The sequence below is a fragment of the Fusarium solani genome (assembly GCF_023522795.1).
Source record: "Fusarium solani strain SB1 chromosome Unknown bctg00000012, whole genome shotgun sequence".
NCBI classification, from domain to species: Eukaryota; Fungi; Ascomycota; class Sordariomycetes; order Hypocreales; family Nectriaceae; genus Fusarium; species Fusarium solani.
Window position 1 is genome coordinate 396,290 of NW_027072146.1, and position 23,202 is coordinate 419,491.

A 23,202-nucleotide genomic window follows, 5' to 3' on the forward strand; every position below is an offset into this window, starting at 1 on the left:
AAGACGCCTACCAGGAGTTCAAGCCGCTTTACTACCCATGATGCTGATTCTCCCTAGAAAATACTCCTCACTTGCTCCCAAACGGGACTCTTGTATGACATGCAATCTGCATCATCTACCCTACTCTACCCTCTCTGTCAATCTTTTCGCTTCCTTCGGGGTTCAAGAATAGGGTTTACTTCCCCGCTCGTAGTCTAGTCCAAGTGGCTGGCTGATTAATAAGCCCCAAATTTGGAGCAGAAACCAAAGCACAGAAATCATCTCCAACCCCAAGTCTGCTCCATCTGCCATCTGGACTATCCTGACTGGCATCCATCTCTATCGACACTTCCACCAGGAGTTGGGGGCTGTTTCTTTGTTCCAAATTTTCGACCCCGAGTAGACTCCAATGCGAAGGGGTCGTCCCCGTCTGCACGTGGCCCCCTGCAAGTTCTGTCAGAAGCAATTCAAGCGCCTGGAGCATCTGCAGCGCCACGAGAGAATCCGTCGGTAGCCCAGTCAGCCAGTTTCAGGTTCGAGATAGCTGATTTGTGTCTGTAGATACACAAGAGAAGCCCTTCGTTTGTCGTTGCGGCCGGAGCTTTTCGAGACGGTACGTGCCAGTAGCTCCCAAACCTAGACCTCATGCCAACTTCAGACGCCGACAGAGATCTCCTCACCCGTCATCATCGACAATCCCATCAGCGGAAGCAGGATGGTGTAGAACATAGCCCAGATCCTGATGGGTCGATCCACTCTGCCCAAAACTCGCCCTCCGGTGGAGAACATCCGCCGCCCACTCCTCCTCAGGGGTTCGGGCAAGTCACTCCTCCCCCGACTCTCGAGCAAGTCGACACGGGAGAGGCCATCCTCTTCCAAGGTCCCGGCATGGAGGGTGAACCAGAGACAGGCTCTGAGAGACCAACCACCACAACCACTGACACAGCAGTTGGCCTAGAGCCTTTGGGCCTATCAGCTACGCCCAACTTCCTTGTAGGCGCAGCCGAGGGTTTGCAGGAGTTCGATTTCCTATGGAGCGACTTCCCGGCCGACGATCAGCCTCTCCCGACCACCTTCTTTGACACCGACTTCTCACTTGTTGACATCTCACATCAGTACGCAGCTTACCGGCCGGCTGTCGGTCCGTCGAGGGAGTATACCGCAGACTTGAGTACAAATCCACCCATCGACCCGAGCCTATCCCATGAGGCAACGCACACTCATCCCGTCGTGTCAAGACTCCCATCGCTCGAACCTCCAAGCCGGGAGGCATCCTCTAGGCTGGTCCCGTCCCAGACAACTCCAAGCTACCAGCCATTCTCCGTTTCAGAGCAAGCACCAACTGTCTGTCCCTGGCGGATATCACCCGAGGAATATCAGGAGCTCTCACGACGGATAGGCTTATGGGCTACGGTCACCCCCCATCCTTTTACCCTGCCCTCGAGGCGCACGCTCTCCCGATACCTCGAGGGATACTTCCGTGGCTTCCATGCGCACATGCCCATGCTCCACACGGCAACCCTCACGGCGACAGATCTGGGTCCAGAGCTGATCTTATCTCTGGCTGCAGTCGGTGCTCTTTATCGCTTCGAGCATGCAAAAGGCGTGGAGCTGTATCGTGTTGCCAAGGCCCTCATCAACTGGCGGCTAGATCAGTTGCACGAAGAGACAATCTCACGCCTTACCAGCACTTCGCCCGGATATGCAGGTTTCGCACTCGTCCCTGGTGACTCGCAGCATGACCGGCCATCTCCGATACTGTCCCATGGACATCAGGGCATCCGCTTGCTACAAGGACTGCTGGTCCTCATGGCGATAACATCCTGGGGCGAAAAGGCACTTGTTCGAGATGCCCTGTCCATGGCCAGCCAGGTGGCAACATTGGTACGCGAGTTTGGCATCAGTAACCCCGAGGATTCTTTAACAAGAGAGACGTCATGGGAGGACTGGATACTCTCGGAGGAGAGACGCCGCACTCTCTTTGTGGCATACGTGCAGTTTGGTCTTCAATGTACCGCCTTCAACGTCCCCCCAATGATCTTGAATCAGGAAGTCCGTCTCAATCTTCCAGCCTCTGCCGCAGAATGGGAAGCACAGACAGCAGTTGAGTGGTCCAACTTCTACGACAATGCTCCTTGGCCTCCCAGGCCATTTCAGGAGACTCTAGAACAGCTCCTCTCTGGAGCACCGGTTCACCACGAAGGATCCATCTCTGCTTTTGGCAACTACACCCTCATTCATGGTCTGTTCCTGCAAATCTTTTACGCTCGCAACGCCCTGGGTCCATCTGTAGACTCGAGAGGCTCGCTGAGTGAAGAGTTCATCAAGAAGATGGAGGCAGCGCTCCGAGCCTGGCAGGAATCCTGGGAAGCAACCCACGAGTCAACTCTAGACCCGTCGTCCCCAAAGGGCCCGTTGGGTTTCAACTCGACCGCTCTTCTCCGCCTTGTCTACATTCGCCTGAACGCACATACGGGACCTTTTCGGCAGCTCTTTACGCGAGACCCAGTCATAATTGCACGTGGATTCACCGATGGAAAGATCAGCGTCTGCAACAGATCACCGCATCTCGACAGGGCCATTTTGCAGTGCATCCACGCACTAAGCATCCCAGTCCGTGTTGGCATTGCCTTTGTCGCTCGTACCATGACTCTCAACTGGAGCTTCCAACACGCTCTTTCTAACCTTGAATGTGCTTTTTTACTTACTAGATGGCTCCGTGGACTTGCCTTTGCTGTTGAGAAGTCCGGCTTGGCTGATTTGCGGCCGGACGAGCAGAAACTGCTCAACATGGTTGTCACTCTCGTCCACGAGACTGAGTTGGCCGATTCATTGGATGGCGCCCAGGATCACGCCAGTCGGATACGGAAGTTGGCGGCCTCTGTTGCTCGGCTTTGGGCCGAGACATTCAAGGGCTTCCAGGTCTTTGAGATTGTATATGTAGTTGGTCAGAGCCTGTCTATTGTGGCGGACACTCTTGAGCGGGAGTAAACAAAGTACATGCACGGACACGCGCGGCTTCCTACCAAAAGATGAAGACGCTTTTGAGCGCTATTCGCTAGCTATTTCACTCGAGTGCCATATCAATGACAAGTTTGCCACCCTCTCCTTGGTGAGATTGCTCTTCAAGCTCGTTGAGGCGGCCAAACGGGAATGTCTTGACCCGAACCCGAACTTGATGCTTCACCACAAAGTCCAACATCTCTCGCAACTGGTGGTTTCTTCCGACTAAGCTCCCAACGACGGAAATGTCGCGGAACACAAGGTCATGCGCGCTGACTGACAGCTTGTCCTTGGGGAAGCTGACAACGACCATGGTTCCGTGATTTCGAAGGAGCTTCATGCCCATATCGAACGCTCTTTGGGATTCTGGAAGAAGGATGACGGCATCTAGTCCAATCTCTGTAGGTGCAGTGCCGCTTACCGATTGGCCCAGGGCTTTCATAGTCTCCGGGTCCTCGCTCCGGGCATCGGAAATATACACCCTCTTTCCCGCTTCATCGAGGTCGGCCTTGACCTGTTGGACAAGCTGAAGTGCCTGATCTGCAGCGTCAATGGCGAGAACATCTTTGCCAAGGTATGCTGCGAATTGCACTCCAATATGACCCAGGCCACCTCCCGCACCAATGATGCCAACCCGCTGCGCTCTCCGCACTTTTTCATGTTGAAGAGCGCTCCAGATAGTAAGGCCAGCACACATCAGCGGTGCAGCTTGCGTTGCGTGCAAACTTTCGGGGAGGGGGGCGATCTGCCGGCTGTCCACCAGGCAATACTCCTGGAACCCTCCATCCCTTGTCAGACCTAGGTTTCCAGCTTGGGGACAGTAAGGCGAGTACCCCATCTCATCCTGCCCGGGATGCGTGCATTCGTAGCAAGAGCCGCAGGGGTGGTACGCCCGGCCGGGAACTCCCACCCTCTGGCCTATCGCGATACCCCGGACTTCAGGGCCGACTGCCACCACCTCCCCAGCAAACTCATGACATCCTATCCGGGGCAGGTCCTGAGATAGGAGCCCTGCAGCGAATACGGCATCTGTGTGGCAGTATGAGGCTGCGAGGACCTTGATGAGCAGGTCAGGCCCTTTGGGGTTTTTGGGGCGCGGGATCTGCTTCAAGATGTATGGTTCGCCGAAGCGCTCAACTACCGCTGCAGTCTGGGTTTCCGGCATCTTGATTGGGAATTGAGTGTAACTTGAAATGAACAGACGGGTTTAGTGAAAGGACCCTGGTCAATCGTCGCTGGGTTTGTCTGGTGCAATGACTTGGATTTAATTCTTGCCATTGAACCATGAATCAAAGTGGGCTAAGCCACTGCAGGATGAATGAGGGACGATATTGGAGGCTTTAAAAGCTGGAGAAGAAAAGATTCGTAAGCAAGTCAAGTAGGTTAGCGCCAGTTCCTGTGACTCCATGAGGCCCATCTCCTCTTAGGTATCGCCCAGTCAATTGACCCAGCATTGGAGGTTGACTAACTCGCCCACAAGAATGCAAATCATTAATCCGTCGATCCAAGTGACTGGTCAATGTGATGCTTGATTGTTCCCTTCTATTGTCCTTCCCATGTGTGACTTCTCATAGTGCTCGTGACGTATGGCTGGTGATGTGTGAGTTGAACAAAGCACATCAGCGAAGGCGTGCGTCAACTAGGTAACTAGAATACATCTGAAAGCAACTTGCAGAAGTCCCCTGTTTCCCGTCCACCTCCCCAAGAAAATCAGGTCGAACTGTTGACGAGATCCCCTTCCTCCGCCTTGATCCCCATTTGCCCTTCAGCTACAATGCTCCACCAACTAGGCAACCTCGGTATGCTCAGAATAAACGTTCTTGTGGCCCGTCTCTCCCTTTTCAACTCCTTCCTGCATAGTAGATCCCTCACTCGACTTGTTTGTCGATTCGTTGTTCTCGTTCACGGCTGCCTCATCGCCAAAAAGAACCGCAATATCCTCGAGAGACAGTCCCGCGGTTTCGGGGAAGTATCGCTGCATGATGAAGGCGCCAATCCAGGGAAGGATGATGAAGACAAGGTAGTACTTCCAGCCGACGTTCTCAAATGCGGTGGGGGCGGTCTGGGTGTAGATCAAAGTCATGATGAACAGACCAGCCACACTGAATCCGACTCCCTGGGCACGGACCGAGGTAGGGAAGATCTCGGCACAGTACACGTAAGATGATGCATCCATGCTGCCTCCGTAGAAGAAGACAAAGAGGTAGAGAAAGAAGACGCCAAAGCCGTTGCCGATCTTGTTGGTGCTTCCGACAAACTCAGCGACCATTGCAGTGAAGCCGCAGAGAGACAGGGAACAGCCGATGAGTCCGACGACCATGATTCTGATGCGTCCAAAGCGGTCCAAGATCAAACTATTGACCCAGTTCATAAACGCGGCCAGGGAGTTGTAGCATGCGTAGAGCATAAGAGCGATCGAGCCCCGCAGGCCGAGACCATCGTAGAGGAGGATCTGGTAGTTGTTGACGACCAGAACGCCAGTTGACTGAGCGATACATCTGTAGAGGCATTAGGTTAGTGCAAGTCCCGTTACAACAGAGTCAGAGGTTACTCACTGAACAAAGAAGCCATAGAGGAGTCTCTTGCGGTACGAAGCTCGGGAGAAGGCCTCAGTCCAACCGGTGGCTGCATTCTCCAGCCTCTCGATCTCAAGCTGGTTTCTGATCTGGTGAAGTTCATTCTCGGCGAAAGAGCGACCCTCGGGGTGATTCTCGGAACTAGGATGCAGCTTCTCGAGAACCTTCTGGGCTTCCGAGACCCTATCAACCTTGCACAACCATCGTGGGGATTCTGGCATCCAAGGAGAGCCGGCCAGGAGAAGCAGAGGGGCAATGATCTGGAATGCGAGACAGAGACGCCATTGGAGGGCGTCTTTGGTGATAAAGAAACATCCATAGCCAACCCATCCAGCCATAGCCTAGGTAGTAAAGGTTGATTAGCTTCATCTCAATGACACGCCCAACAGGCATCAACTTACGTATCCCACAACAACGAGAAATCCATGAGATCCAACCATGCGTCCTCGGACCTTGGCAGGAGAAATTTCGGATTGATAAATTGGAACAGCAACGTCAATCATGCCAACTCCAATGCCATTGATGAAACGGCCAACAAGGAGCATCCCAATATGAACGGATGCGGCCTGCAAGACCGCCGACACCAGGCAGATGGCACAAGTTATCTGGATAGCAAGACGCCGGCCACATCGGTCCAACAGCCAGGGAACGAGGCCACAGCCGATGACACCACCACCTGCAAAGAGGGCATTATTGGCTATGGAGGAAAGTCAGCCCACGTCCTCTCGTGTCTTCAGTAGTCGAGACTAACCACCGATGATCTGGTTACTTTTGCTGGCACCAGGGCCGCTGGTGACGAGATTGAAGTAGTTGAGAAACGAAGATAGGCCCAGCACAGAGCCACTGATGGCTGAGTTGAAGCCATAGGTGAAAGATCCTAGGGCAACAAAGAAGATGATGAGAAAGTTATACCTCGTGCTGGTGCCCGACATGATGGCAGTAGAGGTCTAGAGAAACAGATCTGTGTGTAAGGAGACATGTACAAGCACGGAGAGAGTTTATATACCGGGGATCATGATGTATGTTCAATATGGAAATGTGGCTGTGAGCTGTGAGCCAATTCACACCATCCCTGATTCTTGGTCCACGGACCAGGCTGTGTGCCCGTGGGGGAGAAAATATGCGGAGTAGATCTGGGGTATGGGGTCAAGATGGACTAAGTGAGGGCCACTTAGAACTGATTAAGTCATGTCTAGTCGCGAACCGAGGGTCTGGAACAGGAGGGTCGAGCCGTTAGCGCGGCTATGACATCCCAACTGTCGTATAATGAATGCATGGAGAACGCTTGGCAAGCTGGAGAGCCAAAATGCCCCAGGGACACACAAGCGAACGAACTGGAGATTAAACAAACACTTTTTGTGTGAACTTGGTGGCGTCAGTTGCTTTCAGTGGCGAATTTGAACATGGCATCCATGGATGTTAATAAAGTGTTACACGTAGTTTATTCTTCTACTGTGGCAACAAGCAGCCATTCCTTCTAGCTAAGTACTTTACGGAAACTTTTCGAGAAATGGCGACACCTCGGCCAGCTCCCTCTTGTGTTCTCCCTTCTCAACCATATCATTAATCGTCTTCTGAGCAACCTTGAAAGCCTCAACGCCAGCTGGCACGCCGCAATAGATAGTAGCATGGAGAATGGCCTCGCGGACCTCAATCTCGGTGAGACCGTTGTTCAAGGCGCCACGAACATGGACACCTAGCTCTGGCCAGCTCTTGAGGGCAATCAACATGCCAATGTCTAGAGTCCACTAGATCAGGTCAGTCACCCACTGAGGAGGCAGAATTACGTACTCAGCAGGCTGCGTTGCTTCCGCTCGAGGCCTGGACGAGACCAAATATTGCCCCAACACCATCTTGACGAGACGAGTTAGACGAAGCCACCGGACGCGGAGAAGACTACACTCACTCGGTCACGAGCTGTTGGCCAGGGTAAGCGAACTCGCTCTTGCCGTTCTCGAGGGCGGCATTGACGTAGGCGTCTCCAACGACCTCGCGGCGGTTTTGGAGGCCGAGATCGAACATCTCGGTGTGGAGGTTGTCGAACTTCTTTTCAGTGGACATTTTGGCGATGATCTCAGAATTTTCTAGAGGGTATGCAATAACCGTGCTTGAGGCGTGTTCTTCATGAATGATCGATCAATGCACGGACATTCAGTCGTATCTTTATGTTGCTTAAAATGTCGTCAACAACCGTGGGTCTATCTCCTCCAGCAGCTCGGGGTAAAAATGTGTGACAACTTTTAGTAGTCCTGTCGCGTGAGAAACAAGGGGGGAATAACGCCATCTGGCGGGCGATCATTTGGGGTAAATATGAGGTCCGTCGAAGCAGCACCTATTCGGCTTCTTCTGGAGCTCGGCATTTACAAAGGCAGCCAGGTTCGTTATTTAGAAACAGATAGCATATTGATCTAGCCACTGTCGTTTCATTATTCCCTTGACTCTGCTTCTGCATCTTGTCGCAGATACCCGTCATGTCGTTCGTCTCGGTTCACGCCCTCCAGGCAGGATACCTGACTTTGCCAGAGCGTTTCTTTGTCACGCCCCTGGAAGATACCTCTGCGCGGACAACGGTCCCCTCCCTTTCATTCTTGATCCAGCATACGGACCAACATTCGGGGAAAATCACCAGGATCGTATTCGATCTCGGCATCCGGCGGAAGCTCGAGGACTATGCCGCGTCCATATTCAAGCATGCCCAGACCCGACAGCCACTTTCCGGAGACCCGGACACCCTCAAGTCACTCGCGGATGGTGGTCTAGGGCCTGACGATATCGACATCGTCATGTTCAGTCATCTCCACTGGGACCATGTCGGAACGCCTTCTGACTACCCCAACTCAACATATGTTATCGGGCCAGGTGCAGCAAAGCTCATCAACGGCAGGGGAGAGACCACTGCCGGAAGTCACAACCACTTCGAGGAGGGCATGCTAGACATGAAAAGGACGATAGAGCTGCCATCAACAGGTCTACCAGCAACCCCTCCGCCGCTAGAGGAACAGACAATCTTGACAACCCAAACCAAGCGATTGGCCGGCCATTTCTCTCAGCCTTGGCACCGCAAGGGTCACTTCGAAGCCGCTATGAACATCTTTGGTGACGGAAGTGTCCATGTTGTCTCCGCGCCGGGTCACATTGACGGCCACATCAACCTCTTGTGCCGACTAAAGAGTGGTAAGCATGTCTACCTGGCCGGAGATTCATGCCACGATCGGCGACTCTTGACTGGAGTGAAGGACGTGGCGACTTGGAACGACACGGCATACCCGGGTGTCGTCTGCTGTATCCACCAGGACAAGACTCAGGCCGAGAAGACTCTTCGTATTATCAGAGAGACGATTCGAGATCCTGGAGATATGAAGGAAGTCGAGGTTGTTTTCGCGCACGATGGAGATTGGGAAAAGGAAGCAAAGAGTCAAGGGCGGTTCTTCCCAGGTGCTCTTTGATGCGCTCAGAGTAAAGGGTGCACAAACTTAGGTAGATTACAGAGTAGATTACAAGTGGACATAAATTTCAAGCCATCACACACCAGTTCTAATGGGCATGCTTCAACACTAACGCCTTAATGTATGAAGATACTCCATGCCTCGTTCTCAATATTACGGCCGTTACTTGCCGTCCCTTATGGATCAACAAATACCCACCGCAGGGATGTAAAACGTCATGAGCAATTAAGTCTCTACTTTTACCTATCACTCCTTACTCCCATTAATCTTGTTCCAACTTCCCACTGGTAACTCCTGTCCTTCGTCCTCCGAAAACAGCCGGTAAATACTCCTAAAGTCCTTTCCGCGGCACTTGTCGCTTTGCACAGCATAATCGTACATGCTCCTAACTACCGATGCCAGCATGCTCTTCGCGCCAAGCTGCTCGCTGAGCTCCATCGACATCTGAAGAACGCCGTGGCAGAGCTCGGTAGAGAAGCCACCCTCAAAGTCGGTGGCCGAGGACGCCACAGACGAGACACCCTTCACTGGGTTCTGTTCCCGGCTGTTCCGCGACATTCCTGTGGAGCTGTTGATGACTCCCGCAAGGATAACAGGGTCCAGTCCGTACAGTCGACCCATGTTCATGCCTTCGCAGACTCCAATCATGTTGATGGCGGAGAGGTAGTTGTTGATGAGCTTCGTAGCTAGTCCAGCACCAGAGCCACCACAGTGAAAGATGTTTTCCGGCTTGCCCATCTTCTCGAGAATCGGCTTGATTGTCTCAAAGACCTCTGGGGTACTGCCCACCATGAAGGTTAGGGTACCTCCGTTGGCGCCCCCTTGTCCTCCGGAGACAGGCGCGTCGGCAAACACTCCATGGCCAGACTTTTCCACCGCGGCGGCCACTTCCTGTGACGTTTTGACGTCAATAGTAGAGCAGTCGATGAAGGTCTTGGTCCCAGAAGAAGCCGTCGAGAGAAGACCATTCTTTGGGTTTGTAAAGACTTGGAGAACATGCTCTCCGCGAGGCAGCATGGTAATAATGACATCCTGGAGACATATCAGACTAGTTCATCTCGCATTACGCATCATCACTCACACTGCTCTGAACTACCTCCAGCGGACTGTCACAGACCAGGATCTTGCTTGGCGTTGAGGATACAAACTCATCCAGTCGAGGTTTGTTAATCTCGCAAACATTGAGCACCGAATCGGTCGGTATCTTGGCCCTCAGATTTTTGGCCATGCCCCATCCCATAATCCCGAGCCCGATAAAGCCGAAAGATTTAGCGTCGATGCCATTTGGGCTGCCGCTCGGCGCGTGGTGTTGATCCGTCATGACGAAGGTGCGTCGAGAAACAATGAGGTAAGTTTCCGAGTAGCCAGATTATTACACCTCATATATGTTGGCAGACTTTTATGATCTCTTGACAGTCTTGATAAGCATTTTCGGCAAAGCAATCGAAAGACCGAGCCGTCTTGTTGGAGTAAAAAGACGGCCCAATTTCTACCCCAGCATCCACTTGAGCGGTGCGGAGGAGAAAAGACTCCCATCGGAGGCGATTCTTGGCCCTTCCACTCTGACTCATCATGTCATGATGAGAATGTGGGCGGAACCCAGGACATGATAGAAGAGCATCACGTTTCTCAGGTTTCAGAAGACAATATGATAAAGGACTTTGGAGCGAAAGCATAGCAATTGCCTTTAGTGCAGGCAATATAAATCATGTTAGATAGTTCAAAAGGTATGTAAGGCTATTAGTTTGGGTATTAATGTTCCTAGCAAAAGTCGACCGCCATCGTTCTTGTCTCTCCCATCCTAATCTCCTCCCACATTCCGAGGACAAACTGGCTGAACTGGCAAAATCACGATGGAGTCCAGGTTCACCGAGAAGGAAGGCTCTGAGGTGCAGTATACACCAAGCTGAACGGTCAGAACCGAGGACATCGCGGTAAATGTGAAGGATGGGCCCTCGACAAAGTAGTCGTTGGGGCTTGGCATGGAGTCATCCTGCTGGCCTGTACCAGCAACGTCGACATGGAAATAGCAGCCGTCTGGTGTGTCAGAATAGGGAGTATGCCACTGATAGGTCAACTTGTAGTCGAGACCAAGAGTAAAGCCTCTGATAGTCTGCTCAGCAAATTGCAAGTCGTTCGCTTGTTCGAGTGTGAGGGCGCTGCATTGTTTGTTAGTCAGGTATCGTGCTTGAGAGGTTTGAGACGTACAGGGTCCAGTCGCCATCCGAGTTGCTTGATGGGACCCTGCCAGCTCCCGAACTGAAATGCCATGGTTCGTCTCCGTTTTCAAAGGATGGGTTTTGGACAAAGTTTGTGGGCTCGACACAAACCGAAGTTGTGGACGAGGAAGCCTCAGCAGTGGTCGAGGAGGTCTGGACGGTGGTGGAACTCTCGACAGTTGTCGAAGAGCCTTCAGCAGTTGTTGAAGTCTCAGCAGTCGTCGAGGTCTGTACAGTCGTCGAGATCTCGGCAGTCGTCGAAGAGGCTTCAGCAGTGGTTGAAGTGACTTCAATAGTAGTGGAGGAGGCCTCAGTCGAGGAAGTCTCGACGGTGGTCGAAGTCTCAGCAGTCGTCGTGGTGAGTTCGGTAGTCGAGGCATCGGTGGAAGTGGACTCTACCAAGGTTGACGATTCGGTAGTCGAGGCCGTCGCTGTAGCCGTGGTCGATGATTCGCCCGAAGTCGAGGCAGTGGTTTCAGTCGAAGCAGATACAGTAGAAGTAGACAAAAGAGTGGACGACGAGGCCCCAGAGCTGGGACGGCAAGGGCTGGCGTTGACCGAGCCACTGACGGCCAGAGCCGTGACGGCAATGAAGACCTTGGAGAAGATCATTGCAAACGGCGGACACTAGGGGCAAGTCTAGGAGTTGGATGAAGTGAACGGCGAGAGTTGGGCTCTTACCACGGATTGGGGCCAAACTGATTTAAACAATGCAAGTGCCAAGGATCATAGAATCATTTCCGAAATGAACATCCACTTGCGTGCGTGGCATGGACGTTCATTGCTTAGATCTAGCGGTCTCCATTCAATAGTTTGTCTTTGGCATCCACTTCTGGCCAGGGTTCGACGGGCAAGATCAGCGACACATATTCACATTAAACGAACACAATAGACCCGTAGCTTGAGCATCTCATCATTTCTGAGCATATCAAGCATCGTACGTGAGAAATTTCACAGAGCGCCACATATTGCACGGTTGATTTATCTTCATTTTGCGCTTCTGGTGGCATCACTGCTGTGTCTTTTTATATCCGTATCTCGGGGCCGAATTCCGTGGATCCATAGTGGCGTTCAATAGCGGCGATAGCGCCAACCGTGAAACAATAGTTCCCTGTCAACCACGCTCCCACGGAATAGAGCCGGCGATACCGATGTGATTCAAGCCTAGAAAGTGAGAGGGCAGCTGTTGTGGTTGTAGAAAAGAAGCCCAGGCGACTAAAGACATTGGTCAGTCTGATAAAGATCGCTGTTATGTGTTAGTGAGTTATTACTTAATGTTTTACAGTATTTGGGACGTTGTTTACTCTGTCCATTGAGAACACGAAAAATATCAGGCTGCAGCAGTCCAACACGATCCTGCAGAATACGAAGGTTTGAAGAATCAAGGCTCAGATACCAACTGCATATCAATGTCTGCTACCCTTGTTACGTTTTGTTGTTATCAATGACGTCTCCGTCGGCCATAATATGCCACCCAGTGCATCTACCTGCTCTCCTACGTTTACCGCACACCGTTAGCTCCGCCCAGATTAAACACGATCTCCAGTTGACTGACAGTCGGTGCTTCATGTTCGCATATGACTCTACCGTCGCAAGGCACGACCGCCTGGACTATTGGCGAATATGTCAGTACTCCTCAAAAATGACAGGGATTACTATCTCAAGTCCTCAGGGCATGGCCCAGTTGTGCAAAGGAGCGACCAAAGCCGAAAAATGCCTTGCAGGATCCGTCGCTGCCACTACTGCCAAAGGATTAATGACGGCCATCTGTCAGCAGGAATACAAGGAGGACCGTACGAGTAGAGTGAGACGGCCTAAAACCTCGACAACTCATTGGATCTTACTTGACGCCTGCACACCACATCAGCCTCAAGCCGCAGTCTGCTCAGCCCCAACCTGATGATCAATAGGGCGATTGATGACACTGTCCTGCCTGCCTTCTGCAGGCACTCCGACCACGTTGGACTATCGCTAAATGCCAAAGCGTCCCAGCCAGCAGCTCACTCCTCTTCATCTTGATAACTACTCGACATACGACGGCGCCTCCGCCAACATCCCCAGTCCATACAAAATGAACCCTCTTGACCTGCTGCTCCTACGAAATGGCAGCCAGGCTCGCCTCCGCACAGGGAGTAGCCACGCCATATCAACCAACATCAACGAAATGATGGATCAGATCCCCGAAAACAACCCCAAGTCTGGCCAGATAGGTACAAAGTTTTTCCATATAACATGTTTCCCAACTCATGGTAACGAAGGGCGCGTCGCAGGTACAAGTCAGCATATTTGCAACGTGTGCATCGAGATGATCAAGCGCCTGAGTTCATTGCCTTCTTATATTCAACTTCCATCCGGCATAAACACTATTGGGAAGCTTTCTCCCTCTTCAGATTGCACCATCCACCCGAAACTACTCAGGGGCTTCTTTCCAAAAAGGTCTCGCCTAGCCTGCGAGATAGTTGCTGACAATGATGAGCCTGGACTTTGCATCATCTTTGATCCGCGCTTCGCCTACAAGTTCCACTTCAATTTGGTCAAACAGTCGGCAGGTGGAAACAACATCGGACACGGACGCGTCAATAACCCTTCTTGGATTGACTCAACTATTCTTCGTCAGTGGAAGGACAAGTGTTGCACAACGCACGACTCCAAATGTGGGCAGACGCTGGCTTCTGAAAGACTACCTGCTTCTCGTGCCGTATGGCTTGTTGACACCCACAAGTACTGCTTGGTTCCCGTGCAGCCTGAGTACCAATATGTTGCTTTGAGCTACATATGGGGCACCAAGAAGATGTTGATGACAGAGCGGAGCAACTTGACCGAGCTTCAGAAGGAACAGGCTCTTTCTACAGGCCCGCTGGCTCAGCAAGTCGCTCGCACTATTCGCGACTCGATCGAGCTCGTCAAGCTGCTTGGCGAAAGATATATGTGGGTTGATGCATTATGCATTGTCCAAGACGATGGGGCATCCAAGCACCACCAGATCACCAACATGTCGTCGATCTATGCGGCTGCCAAACTGACGATAATTTCTGCCCAAGCAGCCGATGCTTGGCACGGCCTGCGAGGCCTTGAGAATATCTCGGAACCTCGCTCCCTCCATATACGAACCGTGTCCGCAGGCGGCTATCGTTTCGTGGAGAGGCTAGAGTATACCACCGGCCTAATGCCATGGTGTCGACGAGGCTGGACCTTTCAAGAAGCGTTGTTTTCTCCCAGACGCCTCATTTTCAGTGACGACTCCGTTCAGTGGAGCTGCGGTACTTTGGTCTAGACTGAGGACTTAGACTACGATCATAAGCCAAGGCTCCTGGGGTCTGGATGGGGGGTAATAGGCGAAGAGGTGTTGAATACTACCTTTCCAGACATCGCAGGGCTGAATCAGCTTGTGGAAACTTATGGGACCCGACAGTTCACCTTTGCAGAGGATACATTGAGCGCATTTGCCGGATTCTCGACCGCCATCAGCAATATCTTTCTGGGAGGCTTCATCCAAGGCCTTCCAGTCATGTTTCTCGATGCCGCGCTTCTATGGAAGTCGAATCCTCATACCCAATGGCCTCGGCCCGGTTCTGCCAACAAGATCTACCGAAAAGTCCCTTCAAAAGCGCAAGGGGAGTGCCCACCGACCTGGTCATGGGCTGGCTGGGCCACAGAGGTGGACTATTCGTCTTGGATCGGAGCAAGCGATTACATTCGATACAGCAAAACTATGCGCTTCTTCTCCGATGGTTGCCGGACAGAGCCCCTGGTGCAATGGTACGCTCAAGACAAGAAGGAATCTGAGCCAAAGCTCATACCCTATCAGAATGAGGGGTTCAAATATAGACAGCGCTTCCTGAACAAGGGGGAGGGCGATCTATCACCTGGCTGGACGAGATTGGAAAGTGACAGGTCTACGGTCAAAGACGATAAGCACTTCCGCCCTTGGAAACCCCGAGAGGAAACGCCGGCCTTCTACTATGTGCATGAGGATGCTCCGGAAACTGAGTTTTGGTATCCCATTCCCATAATCAAATTGAGCCAAACCTCGAACGATTTTCAATGGGGAAGGTATCTGTCCTGTCGGACACAGAAGGGCTTGTTCTGGAGGGAGCCATCCGAGAACGTGCTTCTAGGAGAACCAGACGCTAGGATTCTCGAATGGGAACACAATTACCCTCCCACTTCTCCCAGGAAATTTACAGATGACCCTATTCCTATATATCTGAAAGATCAGAACGGGTTGTTTGCTGGTTATCTCACCTTGCACGCGGCTCCAAATTCTTCAACCATAGATGCGGAGGACGAGGAGAGCGAGCCGACTGAGGCAATGTATACACGCGGGTCGTGCTTACTGGATCGTCGCCAGCTCAAGAGCCGAGCAAGAAACGTGAAGAATTATGACAGCATCACCACCAGACCAACACGCAAAGAAGAAGCATTTCAGGTTGTCGCAATTTCGAAAGGGCATGCCTTCTCTAACCTGGGGAAAGACTACGACTTTGTCAATATCCTCTGGGTGGAATGGGTTGATGGGATAGCGTATCGCAAGGGACTGGGGCGTATCTTTCAACATGTTTGGGAAAGGCAGCCTCTTGAAGACATCGAACTCATTCTAGGATGAGCCACAGTCTATGTTACATGAACTCGGACTTATTGAGACCGCGATCATATGTTCCAGGGAGTATTGCTTCTGGCAGAATGGTGGGAGATAATAAACTACTTATATTTTGACGTCGCTATCCATTTTACAGCAGCAAATGGTCAAGCTTCGTTAGTCTCTTTTAAACCTTTCGCAAGTATCAAGGTCAAAATTGGGTGGAAACAACCGTCTTGATGGGGTTGCCATTGATTTGAGAAATGAGGCTATCACGAGGTCCTCTTTAGGCACGTACGACAAAACCATGATGGTTCGTGGCTTGCATAAGCTTGCATAAGCTTGCACGTGCCATCACTTGATCGCCACCACAATTGGACTGGGTCACGGAAGAAAGCCTTGAGAACAAACAGAGCGTTTCTCGGTTAAGAGTCACATAGGCAATAGCTCTAGGACTTGTAAAAGTTGCAAGCTCAGGGATAAATTGATATTTCACATGATTGTAAATTTAACTTTCACTGACAAGATCTCTATATTACCAACGTCCCTTGTCCCTTATGAAGTGGTATAGGGTAGGGTTCTGCCAGTGCTTTTGACATCTAAATACGCTGGAAGACGCGACCCTCAAATGAGTTGGCATGATAAATTAGTCGTTGAAGTTAATGTTCGTGTGATCTAATGGGCTCCCGCGATCATGGAATATGGGCCTATCTTTGTGATTCTGTAAGGTGATGTGCAACCTGTGTTGAGGATCAACGCAGTCTACCGTGATTTGCATGGGGCCTATCCGTCTTGACACCTGACTCCTCGATCCACCGATTTCTCCGACGGTCCCATGCGATCGCGTCTCGACCAAACTATCGACTAATGGGCTCACCACTTAATCCCACACATGTGAGGAGGATGCTGAGACAGAAGAAAGGCTGAAGGTGATGAAGAGACTCTAACAGTTTATTTCTAGATATGTCACTGCTCAACGACGGCCTCACGACTTGGCAGAGCAATTATGTGGCACATATGAGTGCCGGTGCTGCTAATGCCAGGAACCACACCATGGCAGCCTTTGACGACGCGTTGGGGATTCAAGAGGCTCCTGTGACCGGTTAAACGGATCTACGTCGGCTAACTGAAAAGTTCTCCAACTGGCCTGATCTGATGGTGTGACCCTGGCATCTTCCAACGATGTACGAGGTACGTAAACAAAACAGGTTACGCGTAACTCCGTATTTCCCCAGGTCATGTGTCTCGATCTGGGGTTAGCATCGCATGTGACACTATCCCACTTTAAGAAATGGCGGCTAATTTGGCTCTCCGGATAAAATCGAGAGTGAGCCGCCCTGCTGGGCCCGGGAAGCTGTTTTGGCCTCGGTATCTTGTCCAGGAACGACGGCTTGAACGGTCAGAGCTTGGAGAAGCGGTGATCCGGGGATTGCGTTACATAGTAGGGTGATAAACGCGGGGAAAGGAACGGTTAAGCTCTGAGACTACCGCGTCAACTTGGTCAATTTCGACGCGTTGACCATGTTAGTTTCTCCGGACAACCAATTAGATTTGAGATACTGACCGGAGAATACCCCATGACTGGGTCTATCTGGGGATGGTCTATTTCTCCGGCCTCACAAACAGAACCATAGCTTGGGCCCGGAGAAACTCCCATCCCCACATCAATGGTCTCGATCCAGACAGTCGGTAGTGACAGCCGCCTGATCCATCAACAATGGTGTCAGAAACCGATGAGCTTCTTCCATGGTTGTATAAGAAGATTGAGTCTTGGACTCTGACTTGAGGTCTGATTCCAGGTTCAATCCAGGCTCATACCCAATCACAATTGGATTCAATTCCCCTTGACCTGTCTTATCAATCTTTGCCCCTTGACGCGTTGGAACAGCATGCACAACCACTGCGACAAGTCCAGCGTCGCCAATGCCGACGAGCTCGGCCACATCGACGATGTCCCCCAAAATGAAAAGGCCAACGATGAGATAACGCCAATTACCTCGGCCTTTGCGGGCTTGACGCGTGCCCAGGCCGTGAGGAAGTTCTGGCGCCTTTACGCCACCGGCCTCATGGTATCTATCGGCGCAATGTACGCCAGTCTTGCTTCTTTGGCCCCTGTTACTTGCAAAGTCCAATGAATGGCTAACGGTTCCCATACAGGTACTCCGGCTACGGTCACTCCGTTATCGGAAGTATCATTGCCAACGAAGGCTTCATCGAACAATTCGCTACCGTGACCGATCCCGAGACTGGTTCCCCAGCTCTCAGCTCGACCCACGTCTCGCTGTGGCAGGCCATGAACTTTGCGTCGCAGATTATTATCCAGTTGATCGCTCCTATTACGGCCGATCGGTTCGGTCGCAAGTTCAACATGTGGGCTTTGACCGTATTCCTCGCCCTGGTACGATACGCCCTCTCCTCTCTAGTCGTCACCAGCCAAATACTTACGTTTGGGTTCTTCAGTCTATCATTCTCGCCCTCGTCGCGAAGAGTTGGGAACTTATTCTGTGCTCTAGATTGGTCGGAGGTTTTGCTTCGGGTCTTCTGAGCTCCTCCATCATGATTTACCTGTCAGAGACTGCTTTGCCACAGTTCCGTGGTGCTCTCCTCGGTGGTTTCTCGCTCTTCTTTGCTATCGGCCAGCTCTTCCTCGCCATTGGTCTTAAGATTCTCAAGGACACTACCCCCCTCAAGTTCCGCAACATCTTTTTCTCCGAGTTTGTCTTCTGTGGTCTCTGGCTTATCCCCATGGTCTATCTCCCAGAGTCGCCAGGTGCGCACAACCTATCGATGGTCCCTCACGCAATTCGCAACAGCTAACTTGTTATCAGTCTGGTACGCTATGCACGATAGACCCGAAGATGCCAAGAAAGCTCTGCGAAGACTCATTGGCAACGTTGAAGGCTACGACTTTGACCACGAATACGCCGTCATCAAGTACGAAACCGACAAGTCAGTCGAACTCCAAAAATCGCACGCCGACAACCAATGGCGAGCATTCTTCACTTGGTTGAATATCAAGAGAGCCATCATTGCGACATTGCCATTTACCTTTCAGAACTTTGTCGGCGCCCCTCTCTTCTTCAACTACGCTACATACTTCTTCGCCCTTGCTAAGCTCGATGACCCTTTCCTCGGTAACCTGATCATTCAACTCGTCCTGGTGGCCGGCATTATCGCATCGTTTTATCTTGTTGATACGGCTGGTCGTCGAACACTCGTTATTTATGGTGGAATAGTGATGGGTGCCCTCTGCTTCATCGTTGGTGGTCTTGGTTTCCTCGAGGCCAACTCGGCCACAGGTGCCGCCTTGGTTACTCTCTGCGCCCTCTGGGCTTTCATCTATGCCGTTTCACTTGCTCCAATTGGTATGTCTTGGCGTCACCTGCTATCTGGAAACATTTGCTGATCTGTTTGTGATAGGCTGGATTAGTTTGGTCGAAGTCTCGAGTCCCCTCTTCCGCGCCAAATCGACTGCTTTCGCCTCTATTATTCAGTCTGCTAGTGGTGTTCTGTTTGTAAGTCTTAGCCATCCTTGTATTATCCTTGAATGCTTTCTAATCTTTCTTTTAGAACTATACGGTGCCGCTCATGTTGTCTAACCAAAACGCCGGCTGGGGTCAGAAGATCGGTCTCTTCTTCGGTGGTATCACGGTTGTCTATCTTGTTCCCACGATCCTCTTATTCCCCGAGACCAAGGGACGAACATATGAGGAGCTGGATGAGCTCTTTGAGCGTGGTGTTCCTGCTTGGAAGTTTGCTACCACCGAGACTGCCCACCAGAGAAGTGTTCAGCTCCGCTTGGGTCAGCACTAAACTATGGAACCCTCCATACAGGCAAGAGATCATAAGGCTCGGTGAATTGGCTTAATGATGGGAGGGTGAGAAATATTACAGTGTTTGTATAGTATTAGGTTTAATACTACACCAGATTCGCCAACAGAGCTGGCATCAGCATGGAGCCTAGCATGTCTTACTTTAAGGACCTGGAACTGACAAGGTCTCGCATCGTCAACACACACACTCGACTCGGAAATAGAACGATGAACCGGATCGAAGCTTCGGATAAGGGTTATGATGCTGCAAGATTGTTGCCATCTTTGTCTGAGTACTGCTCCACCATGACCTCGCCACTTGGCTTCGCTGAAACACCAGCCCCCTGCCAGGAATTTTGTGACCAACACTCGCATCTTGCTCGGCCTCGCATGAGTGGTCCAAGAATGATGCCAAACAACATCAGCTGAAATTCGATTCAAGGAGTTCGAGGCGAACAACTAGAATTCCTACGTGCAATTGCATAAGCGCGTTTACCACAAACAACCCGAACCATGTCGATCGCATGTCAACGAGCCTGCCTAGATAGTAGCAGTGTGAAACCAGACATGTCAAGGCCACAGTGACTGGCACGTTCTTAAACCCGGATGTCAGCTCTCCCACCAAAGAAAAGAGCTGGCGGAGGATCGTTGGCTTCTACCAGGAGATGCTACGAAATCTCGACTCTTGCCTATTTCGACTCTGCAAGGATACCAGCTGATGGAACAATGCAGTAAGGAGGCGGCCCAAGAGAGACATTAATTGAATTAGGCTGAGACTGAGGAATTGCATCCCATTCTCTTACTCCGAAGGCAACATCGAGTCCTGCTATGATAGAGGCAGCCGAGGCACAGTCCAACTAGGCTCTTCCAAGGTAACAGCAACGCGTTCCCTCGTCCTGCAATTCGCCACAAACAGAGGCACTGAACCTGTCGATCATCTCTACCTCAACTTGCTGCCTTGTATCGTCGAAATTGTACGACCCTACGATGTAGAAATAAGCTTATTCTCACGAGCCTTATGCTTAATGTATACTTTTCTGAAGGGAGGCGTGAGACACTGAGTCGAGGCGAACGCTGTCCTAACCATGTAAGGGAGGGGATAAGCAGCATTAGCCCACGTCGCTAACTGGGCCGGAACGCAAGGGAGGCCATAACATCGCAAGGGAGTCTTTTGGATTGCAAAGGGGCAGATTGGAACGCGACTTTAGTACGGAGCAAAATCTGCTATTGCGCTGCTCATAGGAGAGATATCGGGCATCTGGATACATAGCGCTTTGCCTCTCGGTGATCTAGTCAGCCACGATGGCAAAAGCCTCGGTTTTAACACGATACTGGCTTCCAAATAACCGATGCCGCCATACCACAGGATTATCAGGGGGACCAAGGTAGACTATAGATGTATTTTGGGTGCAGCAGCCGAAACCTGCACCTCTCCCTACCCGCATTCTCGGCAACTCTTGGTTTTCTTGGTTTTTCCATTTTCTTCGGCCTTTCTCTCGTCTGGCATCATGAGCCAGTCAGCATCCACGGCCCTTCCACGGCAAGAGATCGAGAGATTGACCATGCGACCAATGCAATCGGCAGTGTTTCTTCTCGATCGAGCCTCGATTCCCTCGTGCTGCCGCCTCCTCCTCCTCCCAGCCCTTGGAGAGTAGCCGCCATTAAGATTCAGGAAATCTTGACACCCAGCTTCCTATAACACGATGCCTCTGCAGAAGAACGGCCAAGCCAAACTGGCACACGCCAAGCTGGAAGCAGCCGGATCAGTACCGATTGGCTAGATCGTCTTTCTCTTCCATCACACAATGCATGGGCACCCTGGCCTCCTGTGGGCATATGGCGGTCCTGGAGAGAACAAACGCCTGCTTATACAGCTGCCCTTCATACGACTCATTGTCCACGGCCGCGCGATGGTGGCAATCTTTTTCGTCATTTCCGGATATGCCCTGTCCTTCTCACCTTTGAAGTTCATACACAAGCAAGACCACGGCACACTCTTGAAGAGATTGTCATCATCGGTGTTTCGTCGTGGCATGCGACTGGCCATTCCCAGCCTTACTTCGCTCTTTCTTCATTACCTGGCCCACCTCGCGAATATCTCCCCAAAGAGACACAAAGGGGCAACATTTCGGTCCGACACAAAGGCCCTATTACATGATATTGATCGGATTGTGAATCCTTTCACATTAGTAACTAGCAACGGCGGATTTCACTTCAACGGACACCTTTGGACAATCCCGATCGAATTCCGCGGATCAATGATCCTATTCATAACTATCCTGGGCCTTGCGCGGTGCAGAGCTTGGGTTCGAATGGTGACTGTGGCTTGCCTATGTGTCTACTTCATGGCCAAAGAACAATGGGCCATGGCATTGTTCCTGGCAGGGATTGTCGTGGCAGAAGGCAATCTCTTGTTGCTCTCTGAACCCGCCAGCAGCAGCGAAACAGACGCAACCTGGACTGAAGATTTCGACCTAGAGAAGGCCCATGGTATGATGCCATGGTATCAAAGGATCAGCAGAAAGGCCCGGAAAGTAGGCCTGATCTTCATCTTGAGCTTGGGGTTGTACATTCTTTCGTACCCGAACAAGGGAGCAAATGCGACTCCAGGATGGATGTGGATGGCGAGTTTTTTCAAGGAAAACCCGGCTTACGGAGCAAATGTATGGTTATCGATCGGAGCAACTACTGTTGTCTCAGCTACCAGCTACATTAAGGGATGCCAAGCCGTTCTGGTTTTTAAGCTCAACGCATGTTAGTCCCTTGATGTGCTTAGTTGTGTTACGGCTGTGCCAGTTCCGTTGAGTTGCTCCGAGGCCCCCGCCCCCTGGCCTTGTGCAGCCTTTTGACGAAGTACCTTGATGTGTTCAGAAAATCTCCTTTGATCGGTTTGCATATGCTCTATTTGGGGTCACCGGACTCTTGCTTCAAATTGCATCGGAGAAAAGACAAATCGTATATCAACTTAATCATGTCAAACTGCATGGCGTAGGCCTCAAAGAAATCTACCAAGATCTGCCGAGGTCGGTATGAGTGATTCTCGCGTCATAGAAATCAACAATCTCTCCAATACCGTTGCAGATCGACGCGTCAGCTGTATCAAGTTAAGCAAGGAGCTCGGCAATGGCCTTTGGCAGCAACAAAAGCACTTTTCTCCCCTGCTCCCATCCGTCTTTGGCAACCCGAGGAACTGAGGCTGGCTGACTGTTGATGCGAGGAAGCGGAGGTATTGCTTGCCTACGCGGGACGGCACGACGCGGCTAGCTAGCCTGGAACAATTTCGACAAAAACGTATCCCTTGCTCCCCTCACGCGAAGCGTGTCAACGAATAAGATTCACCTTGGAGAGGGGGAAAAGCGAAAGTGGCATGGGCTAGAACCCGTTTCGGTGCGGCTGACGACAGGGGTTAAAGTCTGCTTGAACTGCGCTATCGTTGAAGGCTTGCATACATCCAATAGCTCCAGTTAGGTTCAGACCAGCTCCACCATATGGCTGTAATCCGTCCCTCGGATTCGACCTGTATGTTACTGATAGGCACACCAAGACATCCTTAAGGCATGTGCATCACGTTTGACCTTGGTGTGGCTT

General features: G+C 51.5%; 10 protein-coding genes across 10 annotated transcripts; 5 read left to right on the forward strand and 5 right to left on the reverse strand.

The window, feature by feature from the left end:
* Positions 1–624: 624 nt before the first annotated feature.
* MRS44_016124 (uncharacterized protein) lies at positions 625–2,970 on the forward strand (the record flags this gene model as incomplete). Its single annotated transcript, XM_046280369.2, has 1 exon — positions 625–2,970. The coding sequence occupies one exon, from the start codon at positions 625–627 to the stop codon at positions 2,968–2,970; it is 2,346 nt and encodes a 781-aa protein (XP_046125232.2).
* Positions 2,971–3,046: 76 nt separating this feature from the next.
* Positions 3,047–4,147, reverse strand: MRS44_016125 (uncharacterized protein; the record flags this gene model as incomplete). The annotated part of the gene is made up of 1 exon (XM_046282822.2): positions 3,047–4,147. The coding sequence occupies one exon, from the start codon at positions 4,145–4,147 to the stop codon at positions 3,047–3,049; it is 1,101 nt and encodes a 366-aa protein (XP_046125231.1).
* Positions 4,148–4,768: 621 nt separating this feature from the next.
* Positions 4,769–6,490, reverse strand: MRS44_016126 (uncharacterized protein; the record flags this gene model as incomplete). Its single annotated transcript, XM_046271712.2, has 4 exons — positions 4,769–5,480; positions 5,538–5,899; positions 5,960–6,255; positions 6,310–6,490. The coding sequence occupies 4 exons, from the start codon at positions 6,488–6,490 to the stop codon at positions 4,769–4,771; spliced, it is 1,551 nt and encodes a 516-aa protein (XP_046125230.2).
* Positions 6,491–7,048: 558 nt separating this feature from the next.
* MRS44_016127 (uncharacterized protein) lies at positions 7,049–7,619 on the reverse strand (the record flags this gene model as incomplete). Its single annotated transcript, XM_046282821.2, has 3 exons — positions 7,049–7,296; positions 7,350–7,411; positions 7,465–7,619. The coding sequence occupies 3 exons, from the start codon at positions 7,617–7,619 to the stop codon at positions 7,049–7,051; spliced, it is 465 nt and encodes a 154-aa protein (XP_046125229.1).
* Positions 7,620–8,029: 410 nt separating this feature from the next.
* On the forward strand, positions 8,030–9,004 carry MRS44_016128 (uncharacterized protein; the record flags this gene model as incomplete). Its single annotated transcript, XM_046279085.2, has 1 exon — positions 8,030–9,004. One exon carries the CDS (start codon positions 8,030–8,032, stop codon positions 9,002–9,004), a length of 975 nt encoding a protein of 324 aa, XP_046125228.1.
* A 246-nt stretch (positions 9,005–9,250) lies between these two features.
* Positions 9,251–10,325, reverse strand: MRS44_016129 (uncharacterized protein; the record flags this gene model as incomplete). Its single annotated transcript, XM_046282820.2, has 2 exons — positions 9,251–10,036; positions 10,086–10,325. 2 exons carry the CDS (start codon positions 10,323–10,325, stop codon positions 9,251–9,253), a joined length of 1,026 nt encoding a protein of 341 aa, XP_046125227.2.
* A 480-nt stretch (positions 10,326–10,805) lies between these two features.
* Positions 10,806–11,835, reverse strand: MRS44_016130 (uncharacterized protein; the record flags this gene model as incomplete). The annotated part of the gene is made up of 2 exons (XM_046284377.2): positions 10,806–11,163; positions 11,213–11,835. 2 exons carry the CDS (start codon positions 11,833–11,835, stop codon positions 10,806–10,808), a joined length of 981 nt encoding a protein of 326 aa, XP_046125226.2.
* A 1,363-nt stretch (positions 11,836–13,198) lies between these two features.
* On the forward strand, positions 13,199–15,829 carry MRS44_016131 (uncharacterized protein; the record flags this gene model as incomplete). Its single annotated transcript, XM_065617902.1, has 2 exons — positions 13,199–14,483; positions 14,589–15,829. 2 exons carry the CDS (start codon positions 13,199–13,201, stop codon positions 15,827–15,829), a joined length of 2,526 nt encoding a protein of 841 aa, XP_065473974.1.
* Positions 15,830–17,691: 1,862 nt separating this feature from the next.
* On the forward strand, positions 17,692–19,615 carry MRS44_016132 (uncharacterized protein; the record flags this gene model as incomplete). Its single annotated transcript, XM_046282819.2, has 6 exons — positions 17,692–17,888; positions 17,960–18,200; positions 18,263–18,572; positions 18,631–19,167; positions 19,223–19,317; positions 19,373–19,615. The coding sequence occupies 6 exons, from the start codon at positions 17,692–17,694 to the stop codon at positions 19,613–19,615; spliced, it is 1,623 nt and encodes a 540-aa protein (XP_046125224.2).
* Positions 19,616–21,419: 1,804 nt separating this feature from the next.
* MRS44_016133 (uncharacterized protein) lies at positions 21,420–22,373 on the forward strand (the record flags this gene model as incomplete). Its single annotated transcript, XM_046274280.2, has 1 exon — positions 21,420–22,373. One exon carries the CDS (start codon positions 21,420–21,422, stop codon positions 22,371–22,373), a length of 954 nt encoding a protein of 317 aa, XP_046125223.2.
* Between the last annotated feature and the right edge of the window lie 829 nt (positions 22,374–23,202).